Source organism: Carassius auratus, unplaced genomic scaffold, assembly GCF_003368295.1.
Source record: "Carassius auratus strain Wakin unplaced genomic scaffold, ASM336829v1 scaf_tig00002576, whole genome shotgun sequence".
Lineage (NCBI taxonomy): Eukaryota > Metazoa > Chordata > Actinopteri > Cypriniformes > Cyprinidae > Carassius > Carassius auratus.
The window spans coordinates 2,115,137-2,133,322 of record NW_020523459.1 but is presented as its reverse complement, the minus strand read 5'-3'; the positions used below and the strand labels follow the sequence as shown (position 1 = coordinate 2,133,322).

The 18,186-nt window shown below is 37.1% G+C and overlaps 1 protein-coding gene across 3 annotated transcripts in view; it reads right to left on the bottom strand.

Annotated features, from left to right (window-relative positions):
• Positions 1 to 152: 152 nt before the first annotated feature.
• LOC113069945 (inositol 1,4,5-trisphosphate receptor type 3-like) overlaps positions 153 to 18,186 on the bottom strand; it is a 29,952-nt gene continuing 11,918 nt past the window's right edge. Inside the window, exons 19-59 of one of the 3 annotated variants that reach the window (XM_026243100.1) lie at positions 17,788 to 18,039; positions 17,210 to 17,354; positions 16,939 to 17,083; positions 14,756 to 14,949; positions 14,555 to 14,675; positions 14,343 to 14,354; positions 14,038 to 14,092; positions 13,746 to 13,911; positions 13,291 to 13,467; positions 13,127 to 13,204; positions 12,512 to 12,631; positions 12,294 to 12,416; positions 12,001 to 12,201; positions 11,429 to 11,680; positions 10,443 to 10,568; positions 10,243 to 10,368; positions 9,420 to 9,540; positions 9,120 to 9,292; positions 8,739 to 8,887; positions 8,486 to 8,594; positions 7,851 to 7,938; positions 7,536 to 7,711; positions 7,284 to 7,446; positions 6,989 to 7,137; positions 6,609 to 6,809; positions 6,408 to 6,518; positions 6,232 to 6,327; positions 6,042 to 6,143; positions 5,709 to 5,795; positions 5,517 to 5,594; positions 5,079 to 5,271; positions 4,878 to 5,000; positions 4,525 to 4,697; positions 4,273 to 4,437; positions 3,930 to 4,119; positions 3,681 to 3,761; positions 3,473 to 3,591; positions 3,225 to 3,390; positions 2,889 to 3,049; positions 1,363 to 1,524; positions 153 to 1,236 (exon numbers count right to left, since the gene is read on the bottom strand). In XM_026243100.1, the coding sequence (XP_026098885.1) occupies positions 1,114 to 1,236; positions 1,363 to 1,524; positions 2,889 to 3,049; positions 3,225 to 3,390; positions 3,473 to 3,591; positions 3,681 to 3,761; positions 3,930 to 4,119; positions 4,273 to 4,437; positions 4,525 to 4,697; positions 4,878 to 5,000; positions 5,079 to 5,271; positions 5,517 to 5,594; positions 5,709 to 5,795; positions 6,042 to 6,143; positions 6,232 to 6,327; positions 6,408 to 6,518; positions 6,609 to 6,809; positions 6,989 to 7,137; positions 7,284 to 7,446; positions 7,536 to 7,711; positions 7,851 to 7,938; positions 8,486 to 8,594; positions 8,739 to 8,887; positions 9,120 to 9,292; positions 9,420 to 9,540; positions 10,243 to 10,368; positions 10,443 to 10,568; positions 11,429 to 11,680; positions 12,001 to 12,201; positions 12,294 to 12,416; positions 12,512 to 12,631; positions 13,127 to 13,204; positions 13,291 to 13,467; positions 13,746 to 13,911; positions 14,038 to 14,092; positions 14,343 to 14,354; positions 14,555 to 14,675; positions 14,756 to 14,949; positions 16,939 to 17,083; positions 17,210 to 17,354; positions 17,788 to 18,039 (5,752 nt within the window). In that variant the 3' untranslated portion in view covers positions 153 to 1,113. The remainder of the gene's footprint in view (positions 1,237 to 1,362; positions 1,525 to 2,888; positions 3,050 to 3,224; positions 3,391 to 3,472; positions 3,592 to 3,680; positions 3,762 to 3,929; positions 4,120 to 4,272; positions 4,438 to 4,524; positions 4,698 to 4,877; positions 5,001 to 5,078; positions 5,272 to 5,516; positions 5,595 to 5,708; positions 5,796 to 6,041; positions 6,144 to 6,231; positions 6,328 to 6,407; positions 6,519 to 6,608; positions 6,810 to 6,988; positions 7,138 to 7,283; positions 7,447 to 7,535; positions 7,712 to 7,850; positions 7,939 to 8,485; positions 8,595 to 8,738; positions 8,888 to 9,119; positions 9,293 to 9,419; positions 9,541 to 10,242; positions 10,369 to 10,442; positions 10,569 to 11,428; positions 11,681 to 12,000; positions 12,202 to 12,293; positions 12,417 to 12,511; positions 12,632 to 13,126; positions 13,205 to 13,290; positions 13,468 to 13,745; positions 13,912 to 14,037; positions 14,093 to 14,342; positions 14,355 to 14,554; positions 14,676 to 14,755; positions 14,950 to 16,938; positions 17,084 to 17,209; positions 17,355 to 17,787; positions 18,040 to 18,186) is intronic. The other 2 variants (XM_026243101.1, XM_026243102.1) reach the window with 2 other exon arrangements.

The window sequence follows — 18,186 nt, the reverse complement described above, 5'->3', positions numbered from 1 at the left end:
CTCTCTTTAAATCGGAAGATAGCCAATCATTTATTTTGTTTTGAAAATAATAATAGTCATTGCGATTATATTTAAAAATTAAACACATTTCTATTGATTTGTGTAACATTATAAAAACGTAGTAATGCGTTTAATAATATTGACACAAGACGTCAAATAATCAAATGTTTTATTTTATGCAAAGCTGGTGAGGCTCTTCATTTCAACATATCAGCAATAAGTAGCATAATACACTTATGATTATTTCTTTGATATCAACAGTACTGATTAATTACACACTTGCTGTTATTAACAAAGTCGAAATGTATGTTCCAGCATTATTTTTTGCAGCCATAAAAATGCAATTGACTTATAACCTAGTTCTGGTCGCACAATAAATAATTCAATAGACACATACATAGATAGGCATGCATTATGTCTATTAAAACCAAGATCAGCATATCCTCTTTTTAAACTGCCATCTTTTATGATAGATAAGATAAATAAGGAATGTTTTATTTTCCAGAGCAAAAGTTATGTTCAAAAGTTAGGAGTCATTTTCAGATACTCTGACTTTTAAATTAAAGCTGAATAGACTTCTATACATTATGCCATTTATAATCCCCAGATTCATCTATAGTGACATTAGCATTTCCTATAGTTCATCATAAGACTGGTCATGATATTCCCCTTCGTGTCAATTATATCAGGCCAGGGCATCATGACTATCCCTAGAAATACAGCATGTGCAATCTCATCAATGCACAAATAAAAAAAAAAACATCTGACTGTATTAACCTAAAATGACACATTATTTATCATTTACAGCAATGTTACATTTATCCATACATCCAACAAGTTTTAAAAAGAAGCTTTCAAATATCTTAACCAAAAGCTGCTCTTAATTTTTGTTTTATAATAAAATAAAAACATTACATACTTTAAATATTTAAAATTTGTGAATACTAAAAGCATTCAGGTAATCAAAGGCCCCTCAAAGAATGACTATTTAGTCAGTAGTGCTTTTGTGAGTGTAGATCCAATCCGTCTATCCGGTGAACACAACCAAGTACAGCCGCATCACAGGATTACATTATTGCTTCTACAAAGTCAATGCAAGGTTATTTGGACAAATTAGGGCTTGAAGACCTGAAGATTTCCTCCAGCAGCACTAGGAGGCAGAGGCATGCCAGGGTTTGAGCCAGACTGAACATCCACAAAACCCATCCTCTGCCTTCTTTTCCTCTGCTCGGTCATCTAAATGAACAAATACACAACCATGATTTTATATACTAGAGAATATCAAATATGAGAAATGAATTCATTTTTAATATACCAATATTATTAATGCTGGACAAACATTGCTGAAATTGCTAAATGTACCTGTTCTTTCAGCTCTGATAACTGGCTTGTGAGCTGCGTGACCACTTTCATGGTGGAGGTGAGACGATCCTGCAGGTTCCTCATCTCGTTCTGTTCTCCATCTCCCTCAGTTACAACCAGAGACATGGCCTGCATGCGTGGGAACCAATCCAGGTTCTTATTCTATCAAGAGGTCACAACAAGACCCAATAAAAACCCATTGGAAGGTGAAGCAAGAATTAATTCATTTAATTAAAGATACAAGAACTAAACTTAAAATTATTTTAACAACAACAAGATAAAAGTACATAAGATAATTAAAAAAAAATTAAAATGAAAACTGTAAATACATTTAAAAAAACGGTTCAATTCAAAGTATTTAAAGGGGGGGTGAAATGCTATTTCATGCATACTGAGTTTTTTACACAGTTAAAGAGTTGGATTCCCATGCTAAACATGGACAAAGTTAAAAAAATTAAGTTGTACGTTTGAAGGAGTATTTTTGTTCCCAAAATACTCCTTCCGGTTTGTCACAAGTTTCTGAAAGTTTTTTTCGAGTATGACTCTGTGTGACGTTAGATGGAGCGGAATTTCCTTATATGGGTCCTAGGGCACTTCTGCCGGAAGAGCGCCGCTCCCGTATAACACAGCACTGAGAGCACAACAGACTTCACTGATCAGAGCGAGAGCGTCGCGAAATGTCACAAAAGAAGTGTGTTTTTTGGTTGCCAGGGCAAGACAACCCTGCACAGATTACCAAAAAAAAAAACAGCATTAAGGGACCAGTGGATGGAGTTTATTTTTACAGAGCATGAACGGAGTTGTGCAAGTGTTTGTTCCCTGCATTTCGAAGATGCTTGTTTTACAAACAAGGCCCTGTTTGACGCCGGATTTGCACATCGTTTATTTCTTAAGGAAGATGCAGTCCCAACGAAAAAGGGTCACAATCGTGTGTTGGAACCACAGGCGGTGAGTAAAACTGCTTAAAATGTCTCTTCCTCCTTGTTAGTGCATCCGCCTCCCATGCCGGAGACCCGGGTTCGAGCCCCGCTCAGAGCGAGTCATTGCTGCTGCTGCTCTCGTTCAGTTTCAGCCTCGGGATCTGATTCTGGATCATAAATAAACGGCTGAATCTGACTGTTAGCCATGGTTTGTTTTGGATGATGTTTTTTTTTCCTCACGGTAATGTCACAACTTCCAAACACTCTCAACTCAAAAGCCTACTGGCGCTCGTGATTCTTTAGCTCCGCCCACACGTCACGCCTCCAGCCGGTCGTGTTTTTCCGGGAAAAATCGGTACAGACTATCTTTCTCTTATGAATATAATAAAACTAAAGACTTTTTGGAGTTATGAAGGATGCAGTACTACTCTATAGGTACTCAAGATTAACAGGATATTGAGTGAAAACGAGCATTTCACCCCTCCTTTAATAAATACTACAACAGTATATAAATAATACTGAAATAATGCTGGTAATCGCTGTCAACACATAAAATGTGACCAGTATCCAGTCAACTGTAATTTTCCATTCTTTTTTTTTATTTACCTTTATCATAAGGGCCACGTAGCTCTCTGGGCCAGTGTAATCGGTCTTGTTTTTCTCCCGTACCAGCACAATGAAATAGAGGTAGTGCCAGATGTTATGCTCAAATTTAATGTGTTCCTCAAAGGACACGGTCTTATTATCAAACTTGTCCCTCTCAAGACCTGTTGAAATACAAAAAAACAGATCAATACAAAAAGTTTCTACAAACATACACTTTTTTCAACATTTATAATAACAATAATCATTTATAATAATAAAGAATTCGAATGAAAATTCAGCTCTGCCATCACAGGATTAAATGTAGCTTTTAAAAGATATTGAAATCTGATTTCGTACCACAAATGAAACAGGTGGTCTTCAGGATCTCCTCTTTCTTTTGTTTTTCACTACGCAGGTCAGCGAAGGTGTCAATAATCACCCCAAAAATCAAGTTGAGAACAATGATGATGACTATGAAGTAGAAGACAAGGTCGTACACCACACGAGCAGGAAACAAAGGCTCCTGTAAATTGAACAGCATTGGTTAGGTTTATTACCGTATACAGTATAGGTGCACATTTCTATTAGGTTGTAGGTCTCCATACATTTTTAGAGGGTCTTCGCAGAACATCTCCCACACCTCCACCGTTCCTCAGCCCATGATTCAGCACCGTAACGATGCACATTAGAAGAGTGTCACATGCTCTCTCTGTGTTGTCCTCTTCTTCAAAGACATTTAAAAAAAAAAAATTCACACACGAGTTCTGATGCCAATACAATAGTACTAAAAGTTGTTTTTAATGTTAAACTCACCCTCTGATGGTGCAACCAACCCAGTTTCCTTTGTGCACTCCACTCCATCTGCACTGCAGCTGCTCACAGAGTTATCTGTACCTGCGTATAAAACAAGAAATGCCTGTCAAATTGGCATCAATGAAAAAGAAATGGTATACTGTAATTCAAAATGATCATAAACGCTAGATTTGATGCCTTTCTGGAATAAACTATTCAGATGGGGTTGTCATAGACCAGTGAAGATGAACAGAGGTATATGCAATTCACCTGTATCTAGGCTAGCAAGCCGGTCGACTTCCATGATGAAGTCATTCCTGAGGAAGAGAAAGCCCACGATGGAGAACAGGTAGACCAGAATGATGGCCAAGACAGCAGTGAGGAGAATAGAGCGGCCGTTACGCGTCACACTCTTGATGACATTGAAGAGCGTCTCCTCACGGTAGATCAGATCAAACAGCTGAAGGAGGTTAAAGAGAAGTGAGAAATGATAAGCAGTGTCATTATATTCATATTCATTATATTGAAATTTCAAAAGAACAGCATTTGTTTGAAAAAAAAATATTTATACCAGTAAGTTTAATCGATAGGTAGTGTAATTTGTAACACCCACCAGTATGCTGTAGAAGAGCTCGTGGACAAAAAGCCCCAGTGTGCTGGTTAACACATAGGCCAAGTGGTAAAGGAACTCCACATCCATCACCATAGCCTTGTAGCCCATGATGAAGGTACCGTTGTTCCCCACAAAGCTCACCACGAACACTATCTTATTGATCAGCTGGTTAAAAAGAGAAATTCTGAATTAAATCCGTTCGCTTTTATTTAAGTAAACATACAGTATTAAGACTTAATATGTAAGACTTACATTGAGAGCCCCTAGCAGGATGAGGGATGGCCCAATGCCGAAGTGATAGATGCAGAGCAGGGTGATGGCAACAGTGACGGACTGGAACCCATAGCGCCTTGATAACAGGCCCAAAACAGCCAGTCCAGCGAAACCCCAGAACAGCATAAGCAACAACGAATCATCTATGCTGCCTGGAAGCACAAGAGACCGTTAAAACTACAATTTAGCAAAGCAAAGTAAAAAATAAATCAATTGAAAAGCAATTTAGAAAGCCAACTGTTGGTCCATAATTGATGGTAAATGTAGCATTTATTAATATAATGCAATTAATACACTTAAGTTACCAACAGATAATGTACACGTAAACATACCAGCTTGGCCAGAGTCATGTGGGTAGAACAAAGCGATGATAAGATTGATGAACACAGCCAGATTGAATGAAATGGTGCCCCAGAGAGACATTCGACGAGAGAACCAGTATAGAACAGGCATGCCTAAAACATCACAATAAACCTGTGTTAAAGACATATTTGTTACTCCCTGAGCCACAACATCATAGGCCCAACACTTACTTCGAAGTTTTTTCTGCCATTCCATTTCATTGTGCAAGAAAGATGTCTGCTCAAAGAAGTGTGTGACCTTGCTGCCCTGCTCGTCCTGCTCTGTGGTGGTAAACACACGGATCTTTGACTCCTCCGTTAGGAACTCACAGATGGGGTGAACAGGAAACACTATCTGCTCCATGCTACGGTCCTCCCGCACAATCTACATGTGACATGCCCACAGAAATTATTTCACTACTTCTCATAATCACAAATTAATTTGTATCACATTAGCCACAATGTATGGAGACATTAGTGGAGCAGAAATTACTATAACAGCATAGATTACAACTAGGGCCGGGATTTTAACACGTTAATTGAGATTAATTAATTACACAAAAATAACGTGTTAATTAAGATTAATTAATTACAGAAAAAACACAAAGATAATTTTTTTTTTTTTATTACCTCAACCTGAGCTGTTTGACGGTCATAGTACTCTAATGGATCCTCCTGTTGCTCCTCTTGCTGCTTGTTCAAGTTGAGCTGCAATTAACACAAGCAAAAATATAATGTCTTATATACTGTATGCATGTTCTAGACAGAAGATATTTAAAATGTGCTCCTAATCATAAAAGAAAAAAAAAATTCACAAGTTACCATAGAAGAGATGCTTTCCTCCTCTTCCTCTTTTGTCTTCTTTGGTGGTTTAAGCAGTGTTAGGAGCATTTTGTTGTGCCGGGCAAGCTGAAAAAAAAAAAAAAAAAAAAGGTCTTTGCAACCAAACTGCCAGTAATAATAATAATGAAAATGTTGTAGTCTGGTTGGTTGTTTATAGATTGTTGGGTCCCACTGTATATTAAGTGGCCTTAACTACTATGAACTTACATAAAAACCTATATATATATATATATATATATATATATATATATATATATATATATATATATATATATATATATAATTATTGAATAAAGAGATGCAGTGGTCCACCTGTAGTGCCAGGATGTAGATGTTGTGTCCAACTTCAAGTGGTGAAACTTCTCCCTCCTCATTTTCAGTCTCTTGCTGGTAAGCTTTTTTTATCACCTCCACCTGAAGACATACAGTACAGTGCTCAGCAATGTTAAAATACTACTGTTACATCTCATACACATAATACAGAAGACATAGCAAAACTGACCAGTTCCCGGGGTCGAAGGTTAAATAGGATCCGCTCTGCATTCTCACTGTCATGACGACTCTCCATCAAAGCGAGCAAGAGCTTAGAAGCATTGTCCTGACAATAATCGAATATGAGTAATGATGAACATGATTTATGATTAAAGTAGAGCTTCTGTGTCAGGAATGTATCCTCACCTTGAGCTGCAGCACCAGCTCCATTCGGTAACGACAGAGAGGACTGATTTCATTCAGAATCAAGGCTGTGATTATGTCAATACCGTTGCACTCGTGAGAGACAATGCATGTCTTCAGACAGACAAAAATCAATTAGAATTTAAAAAGCATTTATGGCCATAAATGATTTCGTTAATATAATGGCAGTATTAGTAATCTCACCTGGTTCTCTTGGCACGGTCCTTGGCAGTACTCTGTGAGGGTCTCCAGGGTCTGTGTGATCAGCTCCACGTTGTTCTCATTGATGTAAAGGCCCAGCAGACCCAGACCTCCTGTCGTGCTGCCACACATGATGTCCAGAAACTGGAGTGTCTCACAAACCAAGTTATAATTTGTTTTATTGCTCTGACAGCGAAGAAAATTCTAGGGCGAAGAACAAGGGAATTTGTTAAATGAACATACAATACCATAATAAATACTATAATGAATTATCATTTTTTTCAATTTCTCAGAAAACGTGCACCTCTGGTTAATGTATCTTGATTTAAGATTTTTTTATTTGACATGATCATCATAGACTGTTATTCTAGGGATGTTCAGACCTGAAGATCGTGATTGTGGTTCTCACAGAGCAGCTGTAAAAAGCGCAGAATGGGTTTCATGATGGTGACAGAGGGGCCCATTTCTGTATCTACTTCCTGCTGCTCAGGTTGAGGTGGCTGCTCAGGTTGGCCAAAGGAAGACAGTGCACCTATAGGAAACCATTGTTAAGGTCAGCAATGAATTCAGATTGTATACTAAACATATAAGATGTAGCATAACTTCATTTTATAACAGAATAACGTTGTCCCTTTCCTTTCACAATGTCTGTTTTAAGATACACTTTATACAAATTACCTGTGTCTGGATCTTTGTCATCTTTGGCTCTGTTGGTCATTTCCCCCACATTGACGGAGATTGTGGATTTGATGTCCTGCTGTGCGTTCTTCATGCGGTCATTTAGTACTTTGAAAAACTTCTCCGACTTGTTGTCTCCCATCATGAGTTTGTAGAAGGAGTTCTATTGTAAACAAGAACCGATTTATACATACGAGTACTTTGCCTTGACTATATTTGAAAGCTATATTTTTACGGCAGCTGCTTCCCCACCTGGATCTCTGTGTTTCCTCCTTCCAGGAGACAGATGGCGAGCTGAATGCTCTCCTGAAAGATCTTCTCGTTCTTACTGCTGGTTATGAGGTCTATGAAGAGTTTGGTGCCACCTTCTTTGTCCAGACGACATTGTAATGCTGCAACTGCCAGCCAGTCTCTCTCTGCCTCTCCACCTAAACACACACACACACACACACACACCACAAAGAATGTTTTGTGCTGATTCGGTTAGCAATTACAAAATCAGTCAAACCAGTTTGTGTGATATTCCTTAATTATTCTATGATATTTCAACAGTAATTGAAAAATTACCTCCTCCATGTTCAACAAGCTCTGCTTTTATGTTCTTTTTGTTGGTGTAGAGGTAGTTTTGGAGCAATACCTTTCTTAAGGCAAGGCCCTGTAAAAAACAGCACTTTCATTGTTACATTAAATCAATTACAATGAGCAAAGAACCCAAACTAACCCACCCAAAAATAAACACTTTTGGCATTAAAAGACACTTCCGGAAGTTTCTTTTTACTCGGGAAAATGCATCAAGTAATAGTCTAGATTCAATACATCTGTGACACACTGTCAATTATTTTCAACTCATTCCTCATTTTGAAAAAACAATGGATAAACTTCAGGTTACTCAATCCCACGAATGAAGTTTTTCTCCATGGAAAAAACTATATCATGTTTCTAAAATGTTTCAGATGATTTAGAAATACACCTTAGAACAGAATTTACCTTGTATTCTGGTAATTATATTCACATTTAATATTTTTTAATTTAGAATATACCTTTAGAATATTGAGTTGAACTAAAAATATATTTAAAAAAAATTTGTGTTACAATTTTTAGAAAGCTAAATATTTAGAATGTTGGTTTTGTTTAACTTCGCTTCATTTGAATGAGAACTTGTTTGACTACATGGCGATATTAATAATATTATCTAATCTCACCTTCTCATCAAAGATCTGCTCATGAATGAGCATTTCCTGTAGAGTTCTGAGGACTTTGATACAGAGCTTCTCATCCGAGTTCATGAGGGCCTTTGTGTGCTGGATCAATCTGCACAAAGTTAAAACATAAGGTGATAATGAAAAAAGTAATACAGCATTATGCAACACAAATTCTGTGTTTATTTGATTGAGCCACAACATGCACGCAGAAAGTTTTATGCTAAAAGTCCTAGTTTATACAGGAGTGACTCACTTAGATATGAAGCCTCCCGATTCACAGCGTGATCGAGCATCTGTGCCTTCCAAGAATAACAGCTCAGGCTGGTGCAGCACATCCACGAGCACTGACAGCTCCGCATTAACCAACGGCATCACACGATCCTCCAGTGTGTTAATGATATCCTAACAAAACAGTGTTACAGAAGCATTAATGTACTGTATACATTATTACTGCTAGAAATAACACTCAAACAAACTATTTAAGTCTGTATTGGGACATATGTTACAGTCCCAGAGTGTCATGCACAAGTTGTGTAAGCATTTTTCATTTGAACACCTTTTTCATTTGACTCCAAAATGTAAAAGGAGATTTGTTAGGTATTCTTTTCAGACACACACACATGCATATATGCACCTGTAGTTTCTCAATGATGTTTTTGTAATCCCAGGGGTTGGTGGGAACAGTAGGCCGAATGACCCTTTTGTTGCTGTGGCTGGAGCGGGTCAGTGTGAGGGCATTACTGTGACTTAACATTATATTGACATGATTCTCCAACTCTAATTTCAGAGGGATGGCGCGAATCTTTGCTGTGGGGACAGTCAGGTAAACAAATGAGTTGTCTGGTCATACTTCAAAAACATTTACTGTATATGAGAACTGAAACTTTTTTTTTTTTAGAATGCAAGCATTTTCTTCGAAAGTAAGTTGACCTACTTGTCACTGCCAGAGTTCTGATGCAGGATTCTACTTGGACTTTTTGTTGTGGCTGTAGCCAGGGACAATCTAACAGACGCATAGTAGACTGCAGCAGCTGCGTTACAATGGTGTGATGAACCTGAAATGAGACAAAAAAAAAAAAGAGAATTAAATGTGAACTTATGAAATCGGAAAAGCATTTTTTTTGTGATATGATAGACATGATATAACAGCTATAATTTTCAATGTATTATTCCTCCTGTAAAGTTATCTTCTTCTCTAAAAATAACTCATATATTCAGATTGACACTTCCGTTCAAAGGTTTGAGGTCATTAAGGCTTTTTTTTTTATATAGAATGTAATACTTTTATTCAGAAAAAGAATTACATTGATAAAAAGTGAAAGACTTTTACACACACACACACACACACACACACACACACACACACATATATATATATATATATAAATGCTGTTATTTTGAACTTTCTGTTAATGAAAAATGTATATTTCACAATATTAATGTTTTACTGTCATCTGATCCAATTAATGAACTTCTATCAAAAACATTTAAAAAACAATAATAATATTCCTCAAACTTTGGAACAGAAGACTATTTTTACTTCGAAAATATTAAAAATTATTTTATTTTTTTTGTCAATTCCTTTGATTAAAATGTTAGTTTTAGTAGTTTTGTTTCACTGAATTTCTAAAAGGCGGCTATTTCTTTATAAACACTAGACAAAAACTTAAATCCAAAGGTCTTTGCTATTTACAATGAATAAAGGCTGATGTGGCAGAGAGCAGAAATAAGACTTTGATAGACTGCTGATGCCTCACCTCTGTGGTGGTGCTGTTCTCTGAGAAGGGAGAGCTGAAGAAGGCATTTATAGTGTCTAAAACCACTTGAATCACATACTTCTCCAGCACAGGGTCTGACATGCGTTTCTCACGGTTGGAGCACACCTGGAATTCCAATGACACCACATTAATGAAACTCTTTATTATTATACACCGCGTCATTGATAGAGGTCACTCACCCTAGCCATATCTACAGTGAAGTTTTCAAACAGCTTCCAGATGTGGTTACTGGTGTAGATCTCTTTCATCTCCACTTCGGTGTCTACATAGCAGTGGTTCACAAAGTTTACATATGCAATTTTCACCTGCATGACACAGAGGACACTTGTAAATGTTCTGATACACTTTATCCAGTACGCTTTTCTTTTTCTCCAAACATGCTATAAATGCTTGCGTTAATTTAATCAATTAACTGGCTCTTGTAACGAACAGATATAGGGAGGCTGAACATAATTGACCTGTCAGTAAGCCCCGCCCACCTTAGTTACAGTTGCAAACTCAGACAAACTAACTGTCTTACAATGACTGTAATTTTGAAAAGCTTGTCCCTATATCTTTTTGATATATTTTGGACACAGGAGGACCACCACTCAAGTGGGACTTAAATATGCCATGGAGGGATATATAAAAGATTTTAAAATAAATAGTGTGGGTATTAATTTGGAGGCGAGGGTTTACGGTTCACAATGCAAGCGGGTGAAGCCTCATGTTACGTTCATCATAATCACAGATAACAACATCCCGGATCAACACTGTTCATGTATCGCAGAGTAAAATTCAATTAATTTACATTTAACCAGTTTAATAAGAAGAGACAGTGAAATGTAGACCTTTGTTTATGTGTTTTTGACGCGAGAACAGTCTGCTTTGGGTTTGTATGGACTCACTAACTTTAACGTTAGCTACTTTTAGCCAGAAATACTTTGCTGGAGCACAAGATGACATTAACGATGCAAGCTTTGGATCTTCCAATGTTTCTCTATGGCACTGAAACCTACAGTGCTCCCCGTGCAACTGATACTCGACTGCCATTGGCTCATCTGCATTTGACGGGAGGGGCTTACCGATAGGTCACTTCTTCAGGACAAGTGGAAAAAATGAAACATGACCCATTGTTTAAAAATAAACGCTTTCATTTCATGACTACCATCCATCATCGGATTACCTCTGTGATACAGTCTTCATGCGTGATTACTTTCACCATGTCCTCCAGGGGCAGCAGAGATGTGCACTTGATCTCAGTGTAGACGTTTTTGCCTTCCGCACATGCAGCCAGCAGCTCTACCAGAGAAATATGGTATCGCAGAGGGCTGTCGTCCTTCACTCCTTCCCTAGACTGTGTCATCAGTTCCACCATGGCGTCAAATGATGTGTCATCATTGTAGAAGACGACCACCTCATCACCCGCACTTGTAAGCTAATTGAGAAAAAAAACATGTAATGTCCAATGTCTTTTACACTGTATATACCATCAACCGAATGGACATTTAACTGAAATTCGTTTTATAATTACCAATAATACCATACAAAATCAATATCATAAAATGCTAAAAAAAAAAAACACCAACCATATACTAAACAGAAAAAACTACAAATATATCCCATAATATATCTCAATTTAACACTTTCATATTTAAGATTGTAATGAAAGTAGTTATACACTATTTCTTAAAATATTTACAAATGGTGAAAATTAATTTCTGCTTAGGTTACTTCATTTCGAGCACAATAACAAACCTCTGTCATGATCATGTCTTGACATTTCTTCACATATTTCCCCTCGGCCTTAATGATGGTGTGCAGGAAGTTGAGGTACTGAATGTGGCGGCCATGTGTGGCCAGACAATGGATAAAATGATGCAGCACAGACTCGCTGATCTCAGAACAGAGCTGGTAATTATTACTGAAAATGAACTGCATTGTTTCTGCCTCTAGGAGCTGAGAGAGACGAAACAAAAAGCAGAAAAGAGAACACAATGCAAACATGAGAAGCATCTTAGGCTATTTTAAGTGTCATGCTTTGTACTCACCCCAGGTGTGAGAAAGAGGTTGAGGTGTTTATGGAGCAGGTTTTGGTTCTCCAGATTGCCAGTGCAGAACTTCTGTAGGAACAGGTGCGTGTACTTGATGATCTCCTGCATTTTGGTGTCATTCTGAAATAAAATCATGTGATTAGTGAGGTACCAGCCAAAGACCATGCTTCACATCTACCTCAGATTTTATCTGCTTTAAAAAACAACCCACAAACCCGATCATAGGAGATCTGCAACAGGTCAAGCATAACTTTGTGGGCACCCATGTTCTTCAGCAGCCTTTGTTGTTTCTTAAATACACCGGAGCTGCACATTTTATTCAGACGCTCTAGAATCTGGAAATCAGAGAAAAGATTAAATTGTCGCAAAGAATATTGGTTTGTTCATTTAAGTTTCCATCCATCTATACACATTTATATATATATTGTACATTGAACACAAAATATTAAAAATGCTTATACGTATATACAAACAATTCATAACTTTAATTTTCATAATATATACCATTCAAAAGTTTGAGGTCAGTTAGATTTTTTTGAAAACATTAACTTAATATTTATGCAGAAAACATGATTCATTTTTTACAGGATTCTTTGATGAATATTAAGTTCAAAAGCATTTATTTGCAATACAAATCCATTGCAAAATTATAAATGTCTACTGTCACTTTTGATCAATTTAATGCATTCTTGCGGAATAAAAATACAAATTTCTTTAACAAATACAATAAACTCAATAAACTCAATAAATCTCAAACTTTTAGACCCCACTGTAATTAAACTAATATATTACTGAACAACAGACGATAAGAACAAATGCAAAAACATCACCTCTTTGACATTCTGGTAGCTTTCATTGCTCTTTTCAACATTCTGTTTCTTTGTATCGGTCTCCTCCTCTGGAGATGTCTGCATGAAAAAGAAAAGAAAAATGAGCTTCTTTCACCTAATTATCTTGTTATTCAGAATCCCACATGTCCCAGCGCATGACTCACCGGAGCAGCCTCTTTTTTATCCTTTTTGTCTTTCTTGTCTTTCTTCCCATCTCCCCCAGAGCTACTTTTCTTAATGACCCAAAGCTCAGACTTCTCCACCATGGTGCGCAGAAGATCCAGATCTTGTTTTATGTGTTTGTAGTTGTCCACATCCTGCGTTGAAATGAGAAGCTGGACCTGAGGAGGATGAACATAGCAAGATGAAAAAATGACAGCAACAATTTTTAATCTTTACAAAAGTGATTGCATTTGCATTTTGCATTGAAAAAGTACTTTTTCTGATTTGTTGCATGCAGATGAGCAATAAAATGGTCTACACAGGTGTTAATTTAGATTTTGCACATTCGAGGATCTGCATTAGATGCAGATGTTTTACCTGGAGGTGTCTAGGCACAACTTTTTACCAATCAAAAATAAAGTTGTTTGTTTATGTTTGAGTGTGCTGCACATTCAACCTGTTTAAAGGTGTGGAGGACTTCCTGTCTTTGACTGAAGTGCTTGAAGAGCAACTGCAAAGCCCCAGAAACCAAAGGGGGGTAATCATGCATGATGAGGTGGACCAAAACACGCAGAAACATTCGGCCCCCTTCATCGTCCACTTCCAGAATGCTGTTTCCTTTACTGTACGGTCAGAGTAAAGTCAAAGAGAGGTCATCTCTTACAAGCACTAAATATCTTTTTTTTTTCTTCTTCTTTTTTTTTGATGAACATTCATGTGGAAATAGAATAAATTGTTAATTAACATACCCAATTCCAAACATGGCTTCTGCCTGTTCTCCAATGTGCTGGAGGTTGATGGAAGCTGTTTAAATATTAAATAAATAAATGAGACAAATGTACAATCAAAAAACAAATGACTATTCTAACCTAAATTAAATTTAAGTACGTAATTTCTGAGCCACAAGAAATCAAACAGAGCTGCAGAAATCAAACAGGTTTTTTTTTGCATATTAAATGATAGGATCAAATATTTTTATGTAAAAAATTACAGACTACACCTGTAATGAATTCATTTTAAAAATCAAAAAATGATGTAACATTGCCACTCTCACCAGAACGAGGCTCTGAGGCAAACACCAAAAGCAAAGATGAAAAATAGAGTAGAGGGATTAGTACATGGAAGAAAGGAAGAATCATGTTGTTATTTGATTATGATGTAATTTTAGAGATTGTTAAATGATTATATTATTATTATAAATGTTATTTGATTAGTAGTTAGGTTCTGACAATAACAAGAGTTCAGTATGTATCTAAACATCATTACCCTCCTGCTCCGTATGATGAGTTGCATCTGCATCACCCATAGGATAAACATCCACAAACTCCTTTTTGAAGACAGAGAGCAGGAAGGAAAGCCGATAGTCCAGACGTACACTGAGGATGAACTGCACAAACCAGTAGAAGGAGATTTAGATATTGCCAGCACTGACAGCATAAAGCTGTTGCCATCTTCGACTGCATCTACCTGTAATATCTCCAGGATCTTCAGTTTGGTGTCCATGACGGTGATGTCCTGTGTGTCAATGCTATCTTTACTGCCAGCCTGGCTGTCTAGAGCACCAGGACGACCAGAGCCAGAGAAAATGGATGGCTTCCTGTTTAGCACCATGGTGGACATTATCTGCCCCATGCCATGAATAGAGCGCCTGACGTTCTTACCTAGGAAGATGAAACCGTTTTATTGGCCATTTTGGACAAATGATCAATATATACACTCTAGACATAAAAAATTAAACTGCAGTAATTGGTTCTTAAAATGTAACTTTAGGAGGCAAATTACTTTAGCAGACACATTACATAATTGCTCAATAAAAATGCATTTTAATTCAAAATATATATATATTAGTGGTGGGCCGTTATCGGCGTTAACGTGCTGCAAAAAATATCAGGAGCATTTATGAAATCATTTTCATAAATGCTCATTTATGAAAAATATCATTTATGAAAAATATCACCGTTAATCTATTCTCAAAGTTGGGTTGGGAGCTGGGTCTATACTACGCGAGCTATGATGACTTTCACCTTGATATTTTGGGGCGAGAACGAGTCTTTAAACCTTTGTGTATGCCTACTGTGAAATTACCACATTACCACGTGACATGCTAACATGAATGCAGCTAAGATGCCGCCGGGTTTGCTTCAGGGATTTGTTTTTTTTTTTAAAGAAGCTTCCCAATGGAAACCTCAACGAGACGAATGCCTGTTTCACACATAATCCGTCTGCAGAGCGTATGCAGTCTGTGTGCGTTACATATGTGGTGCTGAAGCAGCACGGCTCATACTCATTGTGCTTTCACACAAGATGCATTTGCAGTCCACTACTCGGTACGTAAACAATCGCTGCACTGCTGCAGACGCAACGCTCCTGGAACACACTGACGGACCACAAACGCGTGAACGCTGGAATTCGTTAACATGGGCGAGTAAAAAAAAATACGCAAAGCATACCCACGGTATTATGTGCGAAATTCGTTTACAGCTTTCTCAAGCACTTTGTGATGCATTTTGGAAACAGGAGATGAGCCCCTGGTCTAATGCACCACCTGTTTTGAGAAATCCCTTCTCAAAGACTTAACGTTACTTTTAGTCATTATTTTATTTGGGTAGCCTACATTCTCTGGAAGCCTTCGGCAGAATTCAAATGAGCCATTTTAATCTAGATTAATTCCAAGATTACAGGGATATTCATCTAAATAAATAAAAAAATATGCCCACAACTAATATATATATATATATATATATATATATATATATATATATATATATATATGTGGCGAGTGGGGCGGGGCCGAGAGGCGTGGGAACGAGGAGTGAGGCCGGGTGTAGTGATTGAAGATGAGCTACACCTGAGCCCCACCGCTAGTATCGAGTCCCACTAGGGATGGAAGGATATAAAACTGGAGTGACGACCGTGAAGGACGAGAGAGGACCAGGCCTGGGACGTTATTTTATGTTTTGGTTTTTATTTGCGCGCACCAGTCCTCGTGAGGGGCTGACGCGCTGCTTTGTATTTATTTTGTGATTATTAAAATGTTTTTGATTGTGCGCCGGTTCCCGCCTCCTTCTTCCCAATGAATATGGAGATTTGTTTATTACAGTATATATATATACCGTATTTTCCGGACTATAAGTCACACTTTTTTTCATAGTTTGGCGGGTCCTGCGACTTATAGTCAGGTGCGACTTATTTATCAAAATTAATTTAACATGAACCAAGAGAAATTAACTAGAGAAATGAACCAATAGAAAACATTACTGTCTCCAGCCGCAAGAGGGCGCTCTGTGCTGCTCAGTGCTCTACACTGAAGACAGAGAGCGCCCTCTCGTGGCTGTAGATGGTAATGTTTTCTATTGGTTCTAAATAAATGCGACTTAAAGTCCAGTGCGACTTACATATGTTTTTTTCCTCATCATGATGTATTTTTGGACTGATGCGACTTAAACTCAGGTTTGACTTATAGTCCGAAAAATATGGTATATATATATTCTAAATATTGTATAGAATTTTTAGAAATATACTATTTGTTTGTGATGACAGACTTTGTTGTGAGCATTAGATTTATTTAAAATTTGGTGCAAAAACGTATATATTTTTATTCACAGTCTGGAACCTATATGTATATAAAAATCTACATTTTTAATACTAACCACTGCCATCATCAGTAAACATTGGGTTGACATTAGCATTACTCGGAGTACAGTCTACGATTCCCAGGAGAGTGCGAGTCAACCTCAGAAGCTCAAAAAAACTGTAGAATCCAAAGTAGATGAGATGTCTTGCCAAGCTCACCACCTACAAACAATGTAAATGAAGCAAAGGTGTAAATTTGATTAATGAATATTAATGTTTACACTGACATTTACATGTTAAAGCATGTCATCTTGATATTTAATTTTAATATATAACATATAACTGTACCTCATATGTTAGCTTGTTTTTCTCCTCATTGGCAAAAGGTAGGTCATCAATGAGAACATTGTTGAGGTACTCCTCCATAAAAGCCATCGTATTGGCAAACTTGTTCTTTTTATTGTCTCGTGAATAGTCCAAGTGAGAGTCATAACTATAACAAAAAATACCATAATTACACCTTTTATTGCTTAAATAGTGATTATATGCAAAGAATAAAAAGTCTGTCTTTACATAATCTACCTATTAAAAGTTTTGGGTTATTATGAATACTTTTATTCAGCATTTTACTTCTGAAGGATCATGTGACTTAAGACTGGCGTAATGGCTGCTGAAAATTCAGCTTTGCCATCACAGAATAAATCACATTTTAAGATATATAAAAAATACAAAACAGTTATATTAAATTGTTTGAAAATTTCACAATATTACTCTTTTTTACTGTATTTTGATCAAATAAATACAGTCTGGATGATCTTAAAAGACAAAAAAAATGATAGATGATGAATGGTAGTGTAGCTGAGCAAGGTTTAAACATTTCAATATTAAGTCATACAGAAGGTGATTGTGGGGGTATGTGAACACACTCTTTGATGCTGATAGAAGTGGGGATCTCTGCCCACAAGCGAGCAAACTTGATGGGTGTCACAAGCTCCTGAGGGTCACGGTCGACGTGTGCATGTAGCATGAGTCTACAGAAAGATGCCCGCAGGTCAAAGGGAAGAGCCTCATCCATCATGCAGAGGGAAATCAGCTCCACATCCAGCTGCTTTGAGATCTCATCTATGGCCAGATACTGGCGATCAAAACACATTCGTGCGAACAGTTTGAGCTGGTACCTGAAAAAACAACAACAATATATTAGTGCAGATGATTTTTAAAGAATTAATGTCCATGTTCATGTTCATTTAAATATAAATCTATACACAAAGAGATTATTTTATTATTGCAGCATTCCATTTACATTTAAAATGGGTTTAAACAAC